This window comes from Phodopus roborovskii, unplaced genomic scaffold (assembly GCF_943737965.1).
Source record: "Phodopus roborovskii unplaced genomic scaffold, PHOROB, whole genome shotgun sequence".
Classification (NCBI taxonomy): Eukaryota; Metazoa; Chordata; class Mammalia; order Rodentia; family Cricetidae; genus Phodopus; species Phodopus roborovskii.
In genome coordinates, this window is record NW_026125397.1 from 10,235,789 (window position 1) to 10,252,721 (window position 16,933).

Sequence of the window (16,933 nt, forward strand, 5' to 3'; positions counted from 1 at the left end):
TTAATTGGTCTAAATAATAAAAACCCGGAGTCAAATATAGAGGAAAATGGGGAGCTATCAGAGAGAAGAAGGAGCGAGCCGAAGCCACCTTTACCTCATTTGCTTCCCAGAGGAAAAGAATTCCTATTTCTTCCCACTTATATCCTCTCTCTGCCCAGCCACCTCACTTCCTCTCTCTGCCCAGCCATCTCACTTCCTGTCTGTCTGTACAGACCTCCAGACCTCTATGGTTAGCTAGTGTACAAGCTTCATCCTCTGATATTCAGACAAGCTTTATTTGTACAATCAAGATAACATCACAGAACCAAGCCTCTGAACCATTACAACAGGCCTGACAGAAATTCTTTTTGGAATAGACAGCTGGTGACAGCCTTCTTTAAACATTTCAGTTTCTATGTGGAAGAGTTATAGTCCCTGTTGTCTGTATTATCTCAAGGGTTTAAAGAGTTTATACATCTATTCTATAGGGACATAAATGATTCTCAGTACAATGAAGAGTATTTTAGCAACAAGAATTACTAAAAAATAAAACAAGTTACCTTAAGTTAATTTCTGTTTAAATCCTAAAAACAAGCAGAATTCCTTCAATGAACAGGTTCAGAGATGGTTTGAACAGTCACTCAGTAGAACTGTGGCTGAAGAGTCAATTGTGGTAGTATATTAGTAACATGAGGTTGTATCTGAGTTCACACTAAAATGTTAAAATTCAACAGGTTTTTAGATTCAACTTCATACTATAGCTGTCTTTAACACACACACACACACACACACACACACACACACACACACACACATACACACACACACGGTAATTATAAATGCAGAATTTTGTGCCTTTGTGTAGACGGCTGCCTTAAAATAACTTAGAATAAATGGAGTATGGGTGACTATATTCTTTTGCTGTATTTCTTTTGATAAAGAGTTTGCTAGCAAATTAGCCCAGAATTGAAATTCTCAAAATTAGAATATCCAGAAGGGGTTAAAGGACACAAGTTAAGTCAGAAAATAAGACTGTCTGGAGATAAATCATCCTTGGTAAACAGTCTTTAAATGATGGAGGGTCACTAGAAACTTCATGTAGAAGATGATTATTAAGTCATGTCTGAGTCCATTGGAAATATATCATAGCTGAATCATGATAGCAGGACCAACTGGTAGAATATAATACAGATATTTGTCATCTCGCTCATGGAGAATACTGGCCAAACTTTTTCATGGCTATATAGATACAGCAACTCATAACATTCCAGGTGAACTATGCCTAAGCACTGTCTCATACAAGTCAGAGGAGAATAATATAGGAATCAAAGATTCACTCTAATTACTTGCAGTGAGAACTATTACTGTCAAGTTGAATAAAATGTGTATAATCTGAGCATCCAGGCTGCTGGTACCATGGAGAGAACTGGTATTAACAACATCAATACAGTCTCTGTGTGTCTTGTTTTTACTTTTGAAATACTTGAGGCTACCTCTGCATTCCTGTTTGACTGTGGTCATATACTTCTATTTAATACTCATGAGATGCTTTTCTATAGTGAAGACCCAACTTATTTTGTTATTCTAGTCCACTCTACACTTGTATCTTGATAAATTAGAAGTAAAATGAATTATAAAAACTGAGGAAAAATACACACAAAATACTAATTTCTATTACTTATTTCAATGAACCTAGTTTTCAAAATACCTGTAAAATTTTCTAAAAACTTTACTCTTGATTTCTATACTATAAATCACAAGAATTAATAGCCAATTAAGTGGTTTATTAATGCTAATAACCTTTGAGAAATGTGTACCATGGTAAAGCTTTACTTTTATGTATTATATGTACATAGCCAGTTACATTTATATTCATTAAGTGAGGTGTAGAGAACAGCTTTTTTTGACTTTTGGTCTATAGTAACTTTACTTAACATCTAGCTTGTTAAACATAGGCAAGCTATATTTGAAGCCAAATCCTTACTAAAGCAATGAGTCAACTCCTAAAAAACTTTATTCATGATGCCATTTATTATTATTTTTTTTGCTTGAAATTTGGGCAAAATATAGGGCTTTTTGTTCAACAGTAGTCTCAGGTTATGAAGGACTACAGGTCTGTCTCATCATCATAGATGAGAAAATGATTTGGGGCTACAGAGGAGAAATACTCATTTCATACAGACACATCTCTCAATCTTTTCTCTCTGGCATCACTGACCCGGATCCCAAAGACTACATAATCATGAGCATGCGCAAAACCCTATAGAACAGTCTTAGAAGTTATGTTGAATTAAGAGACTTTGCCATATAAGAAACTGAATTCTTTCTCCCAAGTTAGTAATTTGTATCACTCACTACAGCTGGAAAACTCTGCTGTCTTTGAAATATCTGGTCCTACTAACATTTTAATCTTTTTTCTTTTCTTTTTTTTTTTTTAAGGACAGTTTTTTCTAATCCACAAGGTCTTTTATTGTTTATGTTCATTCAGATTTTATTTTGTTTTATTTGAGATAGGGTTTATTATGTAGCTTTGGATGGCCTGGAACTTGCCATGTAGAAGAGGCTGGCCTTCAACTCAGAGAAATATACCTACCTCTGCTTCCTGAGTGCTGAAAGTGAAGGTGTGTGCAACCATTCCGGCTGTAAATCCAGATTTTTAAAACTTCAGCTAAACACACTGCAATGTCTTGCATACTTCTAGTTTTAGGCTTCACTTTCTGTATAATATTTTATCCCTTAATTAACTAGGAGAATGCCATATTCTTTAAGACTGTAGAGACTGATACTTTTGATTGCAGTCATCCTTTTACTACACTTTACTGATATATTGGGGTGAGGAAAACGTGGACTTGGAAGATTGGTTCTTATTAACAGTCAGGGTCATATCCCACTGCTAGGTAAGCAACAGGCTAGATAATTCACGTACACAGTGGCCTCAACATTGTTCATTTACTTTTATGTATATTCTTCAGGTGGTAGGAAAGAATTTATCTTGGTCTTAAAGGAGATACGAATATCTTTTCATAGAAAGCTGACTACACACATCTGTTCCAGTCATATTTCCTTCTAAGCTTCATTCATGTGGTGAACTATCTAGAAAAATGGAAGATCTGTGATTGTATCTTTAATGTCTATCAACCACAATGCTTAAAGATGTGAATCTAATATAATAATTTCACATTTAGAGGCTTCTTTTATGGACATGCTGCTTCCTGATAATGTATACTGTTCTGAGCATAGAATCATCAACATATTTACAAGGAGCAAAGACATATCCCATATCCCCATAGGCAACTGGTGTGTTTCTCATACATTATCATATACTAGCAACCATATTTTTTCGGGTAAGACTTTCAAATATATCCAAATCTATCACAAATCTTCACATGAGTTCCATTGTAATGTCCAGCATATATAACCAAATATAAAGGAAATTAGCAGCCAAGTCTCGTGGTGTATGCCTGTAATCCCATTGATTCAAGAGGCTGAGGAGGCAAGTTCTAGCCCAGCCTGGGCAATTTCATGAGACCCTCAAAATAAAAAGTGAATAGGGGTTATGGCAATGTAGCCTAGGTTTGGATGTTTGTCCTGTAACAAGACTTTCTCTATCCTGCCAGGCAGCTACCATATAATGACACAGAGACTTATTATTAATTATGAAAGCTGGCCTCAGCTTAGGCTTGATTTTAATAAGCTCTTATAACCTAAACTAACCCATTTCTATTAATCTATGCTCTGTCACATACCACCCACCCTGCCACCCATCCTACTTCTGTGTCTGCTAGCATCTCTCCCACACTTAGATTCATTTCCTACTTACTCTCTCTCTCTCTGCTCAGAAGTCCCACCCATACCTACTGCCTAAATATTGTCTATTCCTCTCTTAATGAAATCAATCACAGCAAATACCCTACAACATTAACTAACATGTATAAGACCACATGTTCAATTCCTGGTATATAATGTGGAAAATTAAAGTAGAATTCACATAAAAGAAGTACCAGGCCCTTACGTTCTTTAGAGTACTCTGAGGACAGCTAGATAATCTGACATGTGCTTGTCTCTTTGATACTAAACACACCAACAGAAAATACACCTCACACTAAACCTTGAGTAGGACATGCTGATGGAGAAAGACAGTTACCGTCCTACTAATTTGTTATCATTTATAGTAGAGGTTAGTAATGGAAACATTTACTAGTTTGGACAAAAACTGTATAGTAGCTCTGTGGGGTGGGGTGGGGAGAGGAGGCTTTGTACATTTAGCTATTTTTTTTTGTATTTTTTTTCTAGGAAATCATAATAAATCCCCAAACATACATGATGGCAATAATAAAAAAAATATTGCCCCAATACTAGCTATGATGATAATCCCCAAATGTCTGTGAGGGAGTGTATACAAATGTTACCAGAGCCCAGGAGGGAATGAACATTACTTTAGGTTGGCTATAAGGACACTTTGAGGATGAATGTTAGCTGAATCTTCGGGGTCGGATGAGCTTGGACAGAGACCAGGTAAAGCAATGAAGTGCATGACATAGTTTGGGCCGTGCGTGTTTAAACACAGGGAAGAGAACCTCCAAACAGTGGGGCTTCGTCTTTCCTGACTGCCACACATTTTTAACTTTCAGGAAAAATGGAAGGAAAAGAAAGAGCCTATTGAACCAACTGTTTCGGGTGTTCCTATGTGATCACAGCATCGCTTATATGGTGTGTCAAGCAAGGGATGAGCTCTTAAAAGGATATTAACGTGCCGTTTTTATCAAGCAAAGTAGCATTACAGAAGAGGTGATTTCAAAGGCACATGGTTCTTTCATTACAACCTTCAGGGGTAATGTTTGATCACTGAAAACAGGCTGCTTTGTTCCAGCTTGCTCTGATGTTTGCCATTATCCTGAATACATATGCTCTGACTTGGAAAGAATCAGGCTGTAAAGATTTAATAGATTTGAGGTGTGCATATTCAAAATACATGTCTCCTGGTTAAAATGGAATGAAAACCACTTGAATATGTATGTCTATACATAAGCAAACATACTTCAGATGCACATCTCAGCAAAACTTTAAGAAGCAATCACATATAAGTGTTTATTCATTCTGAGATTGTGGGAGTTGCCTATTTTTAAAATTCATCATTATATTAAAACTCAGGGAAAGTATATTTTAGGAAGTAATACATTGGTAAGAATGGAATATGGGAACCTTGCCTACTTCAGGGATCTACAAGAAGCTATATGATCTTGCTACCTGTCACTGACACAATGTCTTCATTGTGGGGGCCCCCTGAGCAGTCTTTCAAGTACAGAAGTGGTGAACTTATGGTTCAGCTGGTAGGTATTTTCCACGTGAACAAAGCCTTGGGGTGGCTCTCCAGCATCATGTCAAGTGTGCATGGCAGTACAAGGTGCAATCCCAGCATCCGGGAACCTGGAAGCAGGAAAATCAGAAGCCTATGAACTTCTTGGGCTGCATCATGAGTTGAAGGCTAGCCTGAACTGCACAAGACATCTGAGGGAGACAGAGACAGAAACAGACAGAGAGACAAAGAGATAAAGACAGAGAGACTTTCCTGGTTACAAACAAAATGGTAGCCACATTTTAAGAGAAATGTTCTGTTAGCATTTGCATGATGCTCTCCTCCTGATATTAATAATAGAAGTGAATTTCTTCTTTTATTTTTAAGGATAGTTATAGATGCTTAGGGCAAGACTAGAAAGTTTGAATGTGTTGGCTAGAACACATAATTTTATTGTCATAGAATTCTCTGGCTTCTCACCCTTACAAACTGATATATAATCTTGCACAAATTTATCTTTTGTATTTTGTATCCTTATTCTTTTCCCTGCCAGTCAGTTGGCTATAAATCATATTGAAGAATAGACACTACTGTACAGAAATTAAGTTCAACACTTTCAGCTAAAAGGTGTTCAGATAAATTGTGTCCCGTTCCCACGATAAAGGAAAAATCTTCCCTGAACACTTCCACATCTCAAATCCTTTTCCTGTTTCCCACTTTAGTGGCACCCAAGGTTTTCTGTGGGAGGGAGGCATGTTTTCCTCTGATTTGTTCTGTAACACTCTCAAAGCAGGTTATTTCAATTGTGTACTTGCAGTACAGACCAAGGCTTTACAAACCTTAATGTCCTTATTAATCATCTGGGGAGCTTGTTAAAAATGCGGGCTCTGATTCAGCAACTCTGACCAAGATTCTAACAAGCTCCCGGGTGACACACTGGACCACAGTTTGGGTAGTTAATGTCTAGAGTACAAATGACCTCTTATTAAATTGGTATTTGTTCCTGGATCCTGATAACTGGAAATGTTGATGATTCCCCAACTTCAAAGTTACTTCAGACCATTTTTATTTTGTGCATTGTAAATTTAATAAAAAAAAACTGTAAAATTTTGGCTTTCTCCACATATTCTTTCTTAAAACTAAACTAAACTAAATACTTCACCTCTCTTACTTTACAATTTAGACATAAGAAATCACTTAAAGTTTCTAGTATGTGTTGGGTTTTTTTTCCCATATCCTACTAGCTTTGCAGTACTGTTGGCTTCTGCCCATTTTTTGCCTTGTGTGACCCTTCCTTTAAAGCCCACATGGGCTGTTGTCTCCTGCAGGAGTCATTCCTGCTTTCTCTTTCCCATGGAAGTGAAATGCCTCTGAGACTAACACTCTGTATTTCCTACATTGTGGCTTCTCCCTGGTATTTTGCAATGTTTTCCCTACCTTCCCACTTCTTCCAGGACTGTTCCTCTGAGAGAAAAATCTATACATTTTATCCATGATGCCTACTGCCATTCACAAGGCCTAACATGTTCGGTTTACTGACTGAATGAAAAAGGGCCAGGATGTGTTGCAATCATACAAAAATATGATTCATTTATTATCTTTTCTAATGAACCTTAAACTTGAATTTAAAGTAATGAAAACTAAACTCACAAAATTTAAAAGTATAGTGGTAATGGTATAAAAAGTTAGTATGTGATGTATCATAGCATAGCATAGCAGAAAATGTTTCATTTTTTTTAATTATTTATTTTATATCTCAGCTTAATCCAGCCTCAAGTCCTTCATGTAACAACTGGGTAAAATCTCAGCTTCAGGAAATTTTACAAAAGCCATGAATGTTAGAGGGTTATACTATAATATGTATATGTATATTATATATATGCATATATAATATCTGTATGTATAATATATACATATATGTGTATGTACATACATACATACATAGATCAGAATCTGTGAGGGCAATAAAGTAAAACAATGGAAATAGAAAATTTACTTTTCAAAAGGAGAAAATTCAAAAAGCAGACAGACCTAAGCATTTTGTCCTCATAGCCACACATTTAGTGTGATCAAAAAACGCTGAGCAGCCGTGGAGTGGGTGACTAACTGCTATCATATTTAGATGCTTACACTTGTGTAATGCTCCTTAGGCCAGTTATAAGCTTCTGTTCATTTGTGATGGAACTGTCAGCCAGAGAAGCTCTTTTGACCAGGGCTGAACGATGCTCACATTTTGATTGTTTCACTGTCCACTCTCCTTCCATCAGAGACACAGAATGCAAATAAATGAATAAAAACATTAGTATTATGTGATGAAAAGTTTGTCAAGAAGGAGGTTGAAATTGTGACAAAAAGTAAAGCTGCTCCATTTTGCTGGTCTGGTCTGCCACCTATTGCCACAAAGGTATCGAGCGTTGTCTCCAGCTTGTCAAAAAACAACAGATAAAAATGGACAAGAAGATGTCAACTCACAATGATGAAGAGAACCTTATCTGGAAAATAAATAGGGAGCTGTTAGTATGAGGCCCTGGTAGATAGGCCTTTCTGTCTTTCAGTCTTGGATTGTATTACAATCCTGTTTGCAGGCCTTACTCAAATTGTTGTTGACTCATATAGGCCTAATTCTGTGACCTGGCAAAAAGGTACCGTAAATCCTGATAACAGGAGACATGACTGTGGTTTGACCTTGGATAAATGAGCTAACAGTGATGAGCGAACCATACATTTAATTTAGAGTAATAAAAAGAAGATTGTTTACAGTTTGCCCAGTGGATAAAGTGGAAATCCAATAAGTTTCCTGGTACATGGAGTCCATTTTGGGAGTGTCAGTTTTAACTCCAGTTTATTAGGTGGCCAAGGGAGGAACTGAGTAAAAATATTTCATTCTGTGCTCTTGACATTGATTTTGTTCTTTACTGTTTTTTAAAAATTATTTTCTTTCATTTCAGGGTCTATTTATGAAATGTTTGGCAATGAATGCTGTTTGTCAACAGGGGAAGTGATTAAAATTATGGGTCTCAAAATTAAGAAGATCATGGCTGAAATTTGTGAGAATTCTGGAGATTCTGAGTCTCAGAAGCCGTTTGAACTGCCTCTGAATTTCCCAGGTATAGTCAATGCAACCACTGCATACACTATGAATAGTTATACATCATCAAAACAACTGAAAACAAAAAAACCTGGCCAGCCTTCATACCATTTTGTTGTTGTTGTTGTTGTTGTTGTTGCTGCTACTGCTACTGTTTTAAAACAGGTTCTCACCCAGTAATCCAGACTGACCTTATTTAAGATTGTCCTGCCTGAGCCGCTGAGTGCTGGGATTGCAAGTCTGCAATGTGCTAGCTGCCTGGGATAGGCTGTGTAGCCGTGGTGTGAGTTGAAGAAGATACAGTCCCTACAGGTCAAGAGCTAAAAAAAGGCAGCCATGTTATACAATTTTTTTCATCTATTACTAGGAACTTGTCACTTAACTTAGCAAATAATGAATTATTTACAAGTGTTTATTGTGTTTTTAAAGTCAGATTATTTTTAATTGAAACATAGCAACATAAACAAAATATTAATGAAGGAATGTAACATTACCATTCATGAATGTGTACATAATATTTAAGTCAAGCTAAAGATCACTGTAGTCTCAATTATTTTGTTTTTCCTTATGGTGACAATTGTAAAAATAATCAAAAAACAAAAAACTATCTTTTGAAATGGATAGTACGTAATTAACCTTAGTTATCTTACTGAGTGATAATACACTAGAAATTATGATTCTTGGGAGTGCATTATGCCATGTACATCACTAAATGGTCAGTGAGAACCCATAAATCTGTTAACTGAGCATGGTGGTGCATATCTATGACCTTTAGGACAGGAAGATCATGACCTCAAGGGCAAACTAGGCTACATAACAAGGCTCTGGCCATCTGTCCCTCTCCAATAAAATGATAAAAATGAAAAGGAAATCAAAAGTACATTTTCATGAGGTGCATAAAACTAATTAGCATCACTTACATCTACCTATTTTATTTATTAATTTTTTTACGCTAGTTTTTTGCTTCGCTGCCCACATGGTCTTCCCAATCTGCTAGCTCCTTTTTATCTAGGTAACTCTTCCAAGCTTTCCGATACCATGCCTTGTAGGAATTGGTTGTCCTACATCCTATTCTTATATCCTTATTTTTTTATGTTCCTATGTGTGAGGACCACAGCATGCACATCATTGGACAGTCACTAGTTATTCTCGTGTCTTGTGCTCTAGACTATGGGCTCGACTATGGCCAGACTGTCACATTTTAAGGATTTGCCATAACTACTCCACTGCAATCTTGTAACATGAAGGCCACTACAAGGTAACAAACTAGTCATCCAATGGCCATGGTTGTAGGTTAACAAAAGCTTTATTTATACAAAGAAGTAGCTAACAGGATTTAGCCAGTCAACTTATTTGTTGATGTGTGCTCTACGCCACTAATTCCCAGAATTCATATTTCTAGCACCAAGTACATTGAGAATAAACTCAACACTTGTCAGTGGGATGAACAACTAAGTAGTGAATGAAAATCACAAATGCATTACAATATAATATGCTTTACAGTATGGCTGAAGTGCACCTACACTACATAGGATCAGTAGATTATGTTTTAGAATATGGGTTTGGTAGTTGTACTTCCAACTGCACCAGTTTTAATTGTGTATTTACTTTCACCGAATATAAAATTGAATAATACTGCTACATGGCTCTTAGTGTCTTTGAGAAGGATAATATTAAAATATAATTAAAGTGCTTGTTATGGCATCTGGAATATAAAATAGTCTATAAAATAGTGATAACTTGTACTACAGTTATCAGAGTTCGAATGGATATCATTGGAGAAGCTGAAAATGCTTTACAGAGAATGTGATAAACTCTTTGAGGTTTGGTGAGTAAAGATAAATTAATTGCATTATGGAGAAGAATCTTCAGAGTGCCAGTCTCTGTCCTTTTGAGCCAAAGCTTGCCTATTCTTTTATGTTCCTCCAGGTCTTTCATAACCTGGTTTTCCAACTTGGCTACATAGTGGGCTCATCTAGGGAGATTAGAAAGTCATGTGACATCCTGATTTATTTGGGTGAAGTCCGGTCACAGTTTTCTCCAAGCTCCCCAGGTGGTACTAGTATGTATGTACCTGAGGTAGAGAACCAGTGCTTAATAGCAAGTATTCCTAAGTAATAAAGTTAGATGTAATCTCTCATTCTCTCTCTCTCTCTCTCTCCCGCTCTCTCCCTCTCTCTCTCAACCTTACTCTGTCTTTCACTCTTTCCATATATATATATATATCTCACATGTCTCATATATTTAACCCAGGCTAGCTTCCTTTGTAGAAGAGTTGGGCCTCAAACTCACATAGAGTGCCTGCCCCTGCTTCCAAACTGTTGGAATTAGAAGCAAGTGCTTTCATACCCAGCCTATATCTCTACATTTTTATGTCTAAATTTTTGCAGTTATTGTAATTCATGTGTAATTAGAGTTATTTTTGTGCTTGTTGAACTAGCATGATCTAATAGATAACAAGGTGGCTAAGAGCAGAAGTGAAATCATTATTGCTGTAATTCTCAGTGATCAGAACAAGATGTACGGAATAAACATTCACTTAGTTAAAATATTCAGAATCTTCAGATAGCAGAAGAGTGTCTTACTGAACTGTGGAAATATTTGGCTTTTGACTAAAGTCTAATTTAGATTATCACTATTTGGAACATCCTTTGAGCTGCCAGTTAGCATAATAAGCTTTTCATTAATTGAGTAAAATGTTTAAAGATATGTTTACAAGTGAGTCTTATTATGAGGGTCAGAATTCAAATAGAGTGATATGGTGACTAATGATGGTTAGGTAATGTATTCTTCCAAAAAGACTTGAAGATCCTATATATATATAAATGTTTCTTTGTTAATATCACTAGGGGAAAAGATCAGAATTAAGGGCAAGTTCATTAATTTCAACAGCAGCATATGCTTATTGTATATTAACAATTTTTCATTCAAACTCCAATTATATTTTAAAATTTAAAATTCCTGTAATGTTTTTAACACAAATTATTATTGAAATATATTCATTATGCATAGTGATGGGCTTCATTTCATATATTCATATAACTATATCATGTACTTTGAATACATTCACTTCCTTTCCCTTTCCTTACCTATCCCATTGTTCCTATCCATTCTGCAAGTTTTCTTTCTACATAAATATATGATTATATATACATTTATACTATACACATGTTATATATAATATATTACACATATATAACTTTACTATCTATATGAAAATCTAGGATCAACAAATCAATGAACAATAACAGCATGTGATATTGTCATGACCTTCAGCTGCTTCTGTTTATCTGCAAATGTTATAATTTAATTCTTCTTTATGGTTAAATATGTGCATGCGCAGCACAATTCTTTATCAGTTCATCTGTTAATGAACATGTAAGATGAGCCTATAACTTGGATACTGTGGATAGTGTAGCAATAAACATACAGGTGACAACATGCCTGTGGTATGTTGACATAGAGACTTTGGGCATATTCCTAGAAGTGATGTATTTGGGTCATATGCTAGTCCTAGTTTTAGCTTATTGAGGAACTTCCATATTGATTTCCATAGGGTTGGAATAATTAACATTTCCATGTCAGCGTTTGTTGTTATTTATTTTCTTGATGATAACCATTTTGGCTGGGGTGAGATGGAATCTCACCGCTGTTTTACTTAGTATTTTTTGGATGGCTAAGGATTCTGAACATGTTGTTCGTATGCTTCCTGATCATCAGTATTTCCTCTTTTGAAAGCCCTCTGTTATGTTGGCACTTTCATTGAGTGGAATTTAGTTTTGTGAGTTCTGTATGTATTCTAGATTTTTATCCTCCACGTAGCTGTCAAAGATTTCTTCCATTCTTAAGATGTCTCTTCACTGAATTGTTTACTTTGCTGTTTAGAAAGTTTTAAATTCTATCACATTTATCACAATTTCAAAACTTTTGTCAACTAAACCAAACCAAGGGAGTAAAAGACATCTATAATGACAATTTTAAAATTCTGAATAGGTGCATTGTAAAAGACACTAAACAACAGGAACACCCACCCCTGAGAGGTGTTTTAAAACATCCTGTCATGTTTGTTTAACTGTTCAAAGTTCCTTTAGTAATTGATTTCCAATTTCCAATAGTGAAACCTGAATTTTAAAAATATACTGAGACTTGTTTTATGAATATATACTCTATATAAAAAAACATATATCCTGTTCTTCTAGAAGTGCACTAAAGATACTTGCTTATTTATAGAGATGTTCAAATCGCCTAATTTCCTTGTTGATCCTTCATAGCAACATATCTATTACTGAAACCATGTATGCCTATATTAAATAAAAGTAGATGTGAGTTATTTAGGAACAAAAGAAAAAAAACAGGAAAGAATAGGGGTGAGAAAGGAGGATCAGTGGAACAGGGAGAGGGGTAGAAAATGCTCATTAATCCACACATAACATATATTAAAAATAAGTTATGACACTAACTACTCCAATTATTATTATTTTTGAATTATATCGTTCCTGAAAATTTTGATTACGTTTGTCTAATGTGCTTTGAGTATCTGGGGATATGTATCTGAATTTACAATTGTTGCCTTTTTTGAGTGGAAAAATTTCTATTAAGATCTTACAACCTTCTTTTTCAAAATAACATTTTTAAAGGTAAATTTGGTCCAATTTTAAAATTTATGTTGACTTACTGATTTTTAAAAAACAGTTTTGTGATCTGTTGCTAAGCTTGGCACTGAATAGACACCTGCTATAACCCACTGAGAGCTGGCGTTACAGGTGTGCACCCACACACTCTACTGTAGTTTGATTTACAATTGTTACTGCAGTTTTCTTTTCTTTTTTCTTTTTTGCAACTAATAACACAATCAATCTTTTACATTTGTTTACTCTCACACTACTTATGCTTTTAAATTTACAGTCTTTCTTTGTAGCAGGTAGCCTATCCTTTGATATTTTCTTTTATCATGCCAAGCTGCCTTTTAATCATTATTAATCCACTTTTAGTTAATATCATCACGGATAGTAAAGAACTTGTGACAATTGTTTCGGCCAGTTTTTCCTGTTTTATACTCTTCTGCTCCTTCATTACTGTCTACTTTTGTATATGGGTATTTTCTAGCATTCCATGTTAGTTCCTTTGGCTTTTAGTAGGTCTTTAAAATAAATTTTGGGTTCATAACAAAATTGACTAGAAAACTCTTTAGTGAGATCCAGTCTCTAAAACACCAAAATCAACCATCAACTAATCTACCAACCAAATATATATATTTATACACAAACACACACATACATACATATATATGTACCCTTACTTTTTTGGATTGCATAGTAAATGCAATAACAGTGTATTTACTTTTAACAAAGTCTACTTTGTCTTGCAAAATGCCTTTGTGGTATTTTACTACTATGAACAATCAATGAACATTCTTGTTCCATGTCCTTATCATGAACTGGCTCTATTGATGTCTGCATTTGGTCATTCATTAATGCACATGTTTTGGTATCAATGTCTTATTTTAATCTGGAATTCCAAGATAGAATATAAGTGATAATGAACACATTTTCATATACTTTCTTTGGTGAGGCATGTGTTGGAGATTTTTTTACCATTTGAAATATAGTATGGGTTTTCTTACATTATGAACTCTGTATATCTCCAAGAACAATCTTTCATCGCATTTAGATTTTACAAGTATTTTCTCTTAAATCTGTGGCTTGTGTTGTCATTCTTTTGATAGTGCCATTTTTGGTCACATTTCTAATAAAGTCTAGCTTAACATTTCTGGATTGTGTCTTAAGATTGTACCTAAAGTTCATCTCCAGATCTAGTGTTATCTAGGGTTTCTTAAATTGTTATCTGGTGTTTTTGGGTTTCACCTTTAGGGCTACTATTTTGAGTTAATATTTGTAAGGATGTGAGTTCTGTGACTGTATTCACTTTTCTGCAAGCAATAGTCTAGAATTTTGTTGCAAAGAATGCTTCTACTGCATTGTGTTTCCTTCACTTCCTTTAATTGTTTTTATTTCTCTGGAATCATTGCTGTGCTATGTATTGTCTCACACTGGTCAATCTGTTTATTCTTCTGCTGACACCACTTTCTTTAGAGTATTGCTACTTCATGATAAGTCTTGATGTCAGGTAGCAACATTTTTCTGAATTTATTAATATAAATTCAAAATATTACCTATTCTATGGCACATTGTCTTTCCATACTAACTCTAAGTTCCTATTAATATTCATAAAAAACCTCCCCAGATTTTGACTGTACTTGTAATTAATTTACAGATTGTATTTGGGAAGAACTGACTTCTTATTACAATAGTGAAACTTTCTAGCCATAATGTAGAACATTACCCTATTAGTTTGTACAGTCTTGCTTTCATCAGAATTTTATAGTCTTCTTCAGAGAGAAGTAATGCATATTTCAATGTATTCATAATTATTTCATTTAGAGATATTTAATTTTAACTGCATTTAAATTTATTTATTGGAGAGGGTTCACACATGCCAAGATGTGCATTTAGCGGTCAGAGGAGCACTTGCTAGAGTCAGTTCTCTTCTATAACATGTGGATCCTGAGAATCAAACACAGGTCACCAGGATTGATGGCAGACACCTTTATTCCTTGAACCTTCTTGCCAATCCATCATTTTGAGGCTATTTATGCAATGTTTTAAATTTCAGATTCTGCTTGCCTATTGCTTATAAAATCAAGTACTTAAAAAATCAAAATCAAAAACAAAATATTTTTCTCCTTGTTCTAATTGGATGTTTTTATTAGACACTATCTTGGATTATTTTTTGCTGAAACCTCAAGATTTTCTCCATGAACAAATGTGTCATCTGTGAACAAAGACACTTTTGATTGAGCCTCCCACCATTGATGATCAGCACAATGTTGAAAATGAGGTTAGAGAGGACATGCTGGCTGTCCCCTCCATCTAGTTAGTAAGCCCTCACTGGAGGGCTTGTTGACTTGTAGTCTAAAGTACTGATGTTTATGTTATCATTTTTGCTCTCAGTGGATATAGAATTTTGTCAAATGCTTTATGTAACTTTTGGTCTGATCATATGATTTTTCTTCTTTAGCTTCTATATATGATAAATCACAATAAATAATTTTCAAATGTCAAACCATTCTTAAAATAATAAATAGGAAAAACAAACACAGCAATAATGTAGTATAATCCTCTTTTTATCCATGTAGGATTTAATTTGATGATATTTCTGAGGATTCTCACATTTATAGTAATGGACATATCAATGTATTATTTTCTTTTCTAATTATCTCGGTGTTAATGCTGGGCTTACCTACCTTGAATCCAAAAGTAGCTCCCTGTTTTTATCTTTAGGGGGAAATCATAAAGTGTCTCAGAATTTTCTTAAATGTTTGAAAGAACTTTTAGCAGAAGAACTAGGCCTGGAATGTTTTAGTCTGGAAGTCATTAATTATTAATTCAATGTCTTTAATAAATACAGGTATGTTGAGAAAGCCTGTTTCTTCTTTGGTGAGTTTCTGTACATTTTGTCTTTTGAAGAGGTGATTATTGCAAACAGGTTGACCAGATGGTGAAAGCATGCTTGTTCATGTGGCACATTATTAGACTCTCAGTGTCAGAGGATCTACAGGGATCTCTGTTTTGATTTGGAGTATTTGTGTCTACTTTGTCTCTTTGTTTTTGCTACTCCTGCTAAATGTTATTCTATGTTCTTGATCTTTTAAAGGCAACAGCTTTTGGTTTTGTTAATTTTTATCTATTGATTTCATATTTTTACATTCATTATTTGTGACATCATTTGTATTTTTTTTCATTTTTTGATTTAATTTGCTTCTATTTCTACTTTCTTAAAGGAGAGTTTCTTTGTGTCTTTTTTTACACACATAGGCACATGTACATATACACATGTGCAAACACATGCACAGGTGTACCCATGTACACACACATATATGCACACACTCATGCATACACATGCACATGCACTCACACATGTACACATACACAAGTGTAAATGCATGCACAGATGTGTCTATGCACACACACATATATAAAACACCCATTCTTGCACACACATGTACTGACACACATTCATATACAGATGCATACACATAGATTGAATAACTTTTACCACTTTCTTTGTGAAACAATTCTCTACTGACAACAGTGTCTTGATTTCGATCAGTCATGTTTTTAATACATATGAAGGACAATTTCACTAGTTTTAGGATGAGCTCAGAGGATTGCTTTCTTTAAATAATGTATAAATTTCATTCCACACTGTCCTTTCATGGTTTCAGTAGATTCAGTGCCTGTGTTGTTCTGTCATAGATGTTTCATCCCCCTGAATCCTTTTGTGATTTCCCATAGTATGCTAAGATGCAATTTTTGGCTTTTGCTCTGTTTGGTGTTCCCTGACTTTGCCGAATCTGCTTTTTATGCCTAGCATTAATTTGTGAAAAATTTTTTCTCATTATTTCTTCAACTTTCTTTCTAAACTATTCTCTTTTTTGATATTCCTATTATGCATTTTTGGACATTGTATTTTCATGGTTCTTAGATATTCTTGGATTTAAAAGATATAGC

General features: G+C 34.8%; 1 protein-coding gene across 1 annotated transcript in view; it reads left to right on the top strand.

The window, feature by feature from the left end:
• The window catches only part of Themis (thymocyte selection associated), a 163,823-nt gene that overhangs the window by 34,580 nt on the left and 112,310 nt on the right, over positions 1 to 16,933 (top strand). Inside the window, exon 2 of the mRNA XM_051175311.1 lies at positions 8,224 to 8,382. Within this exon, the coding sequence (XP_051031268.1) occupies positions 8,224 to 8,382 (159 nt within the window). The remainder of the gene's footprint in view (positions 1 to 8,223; positions 8,383 to 16,933) is intronic.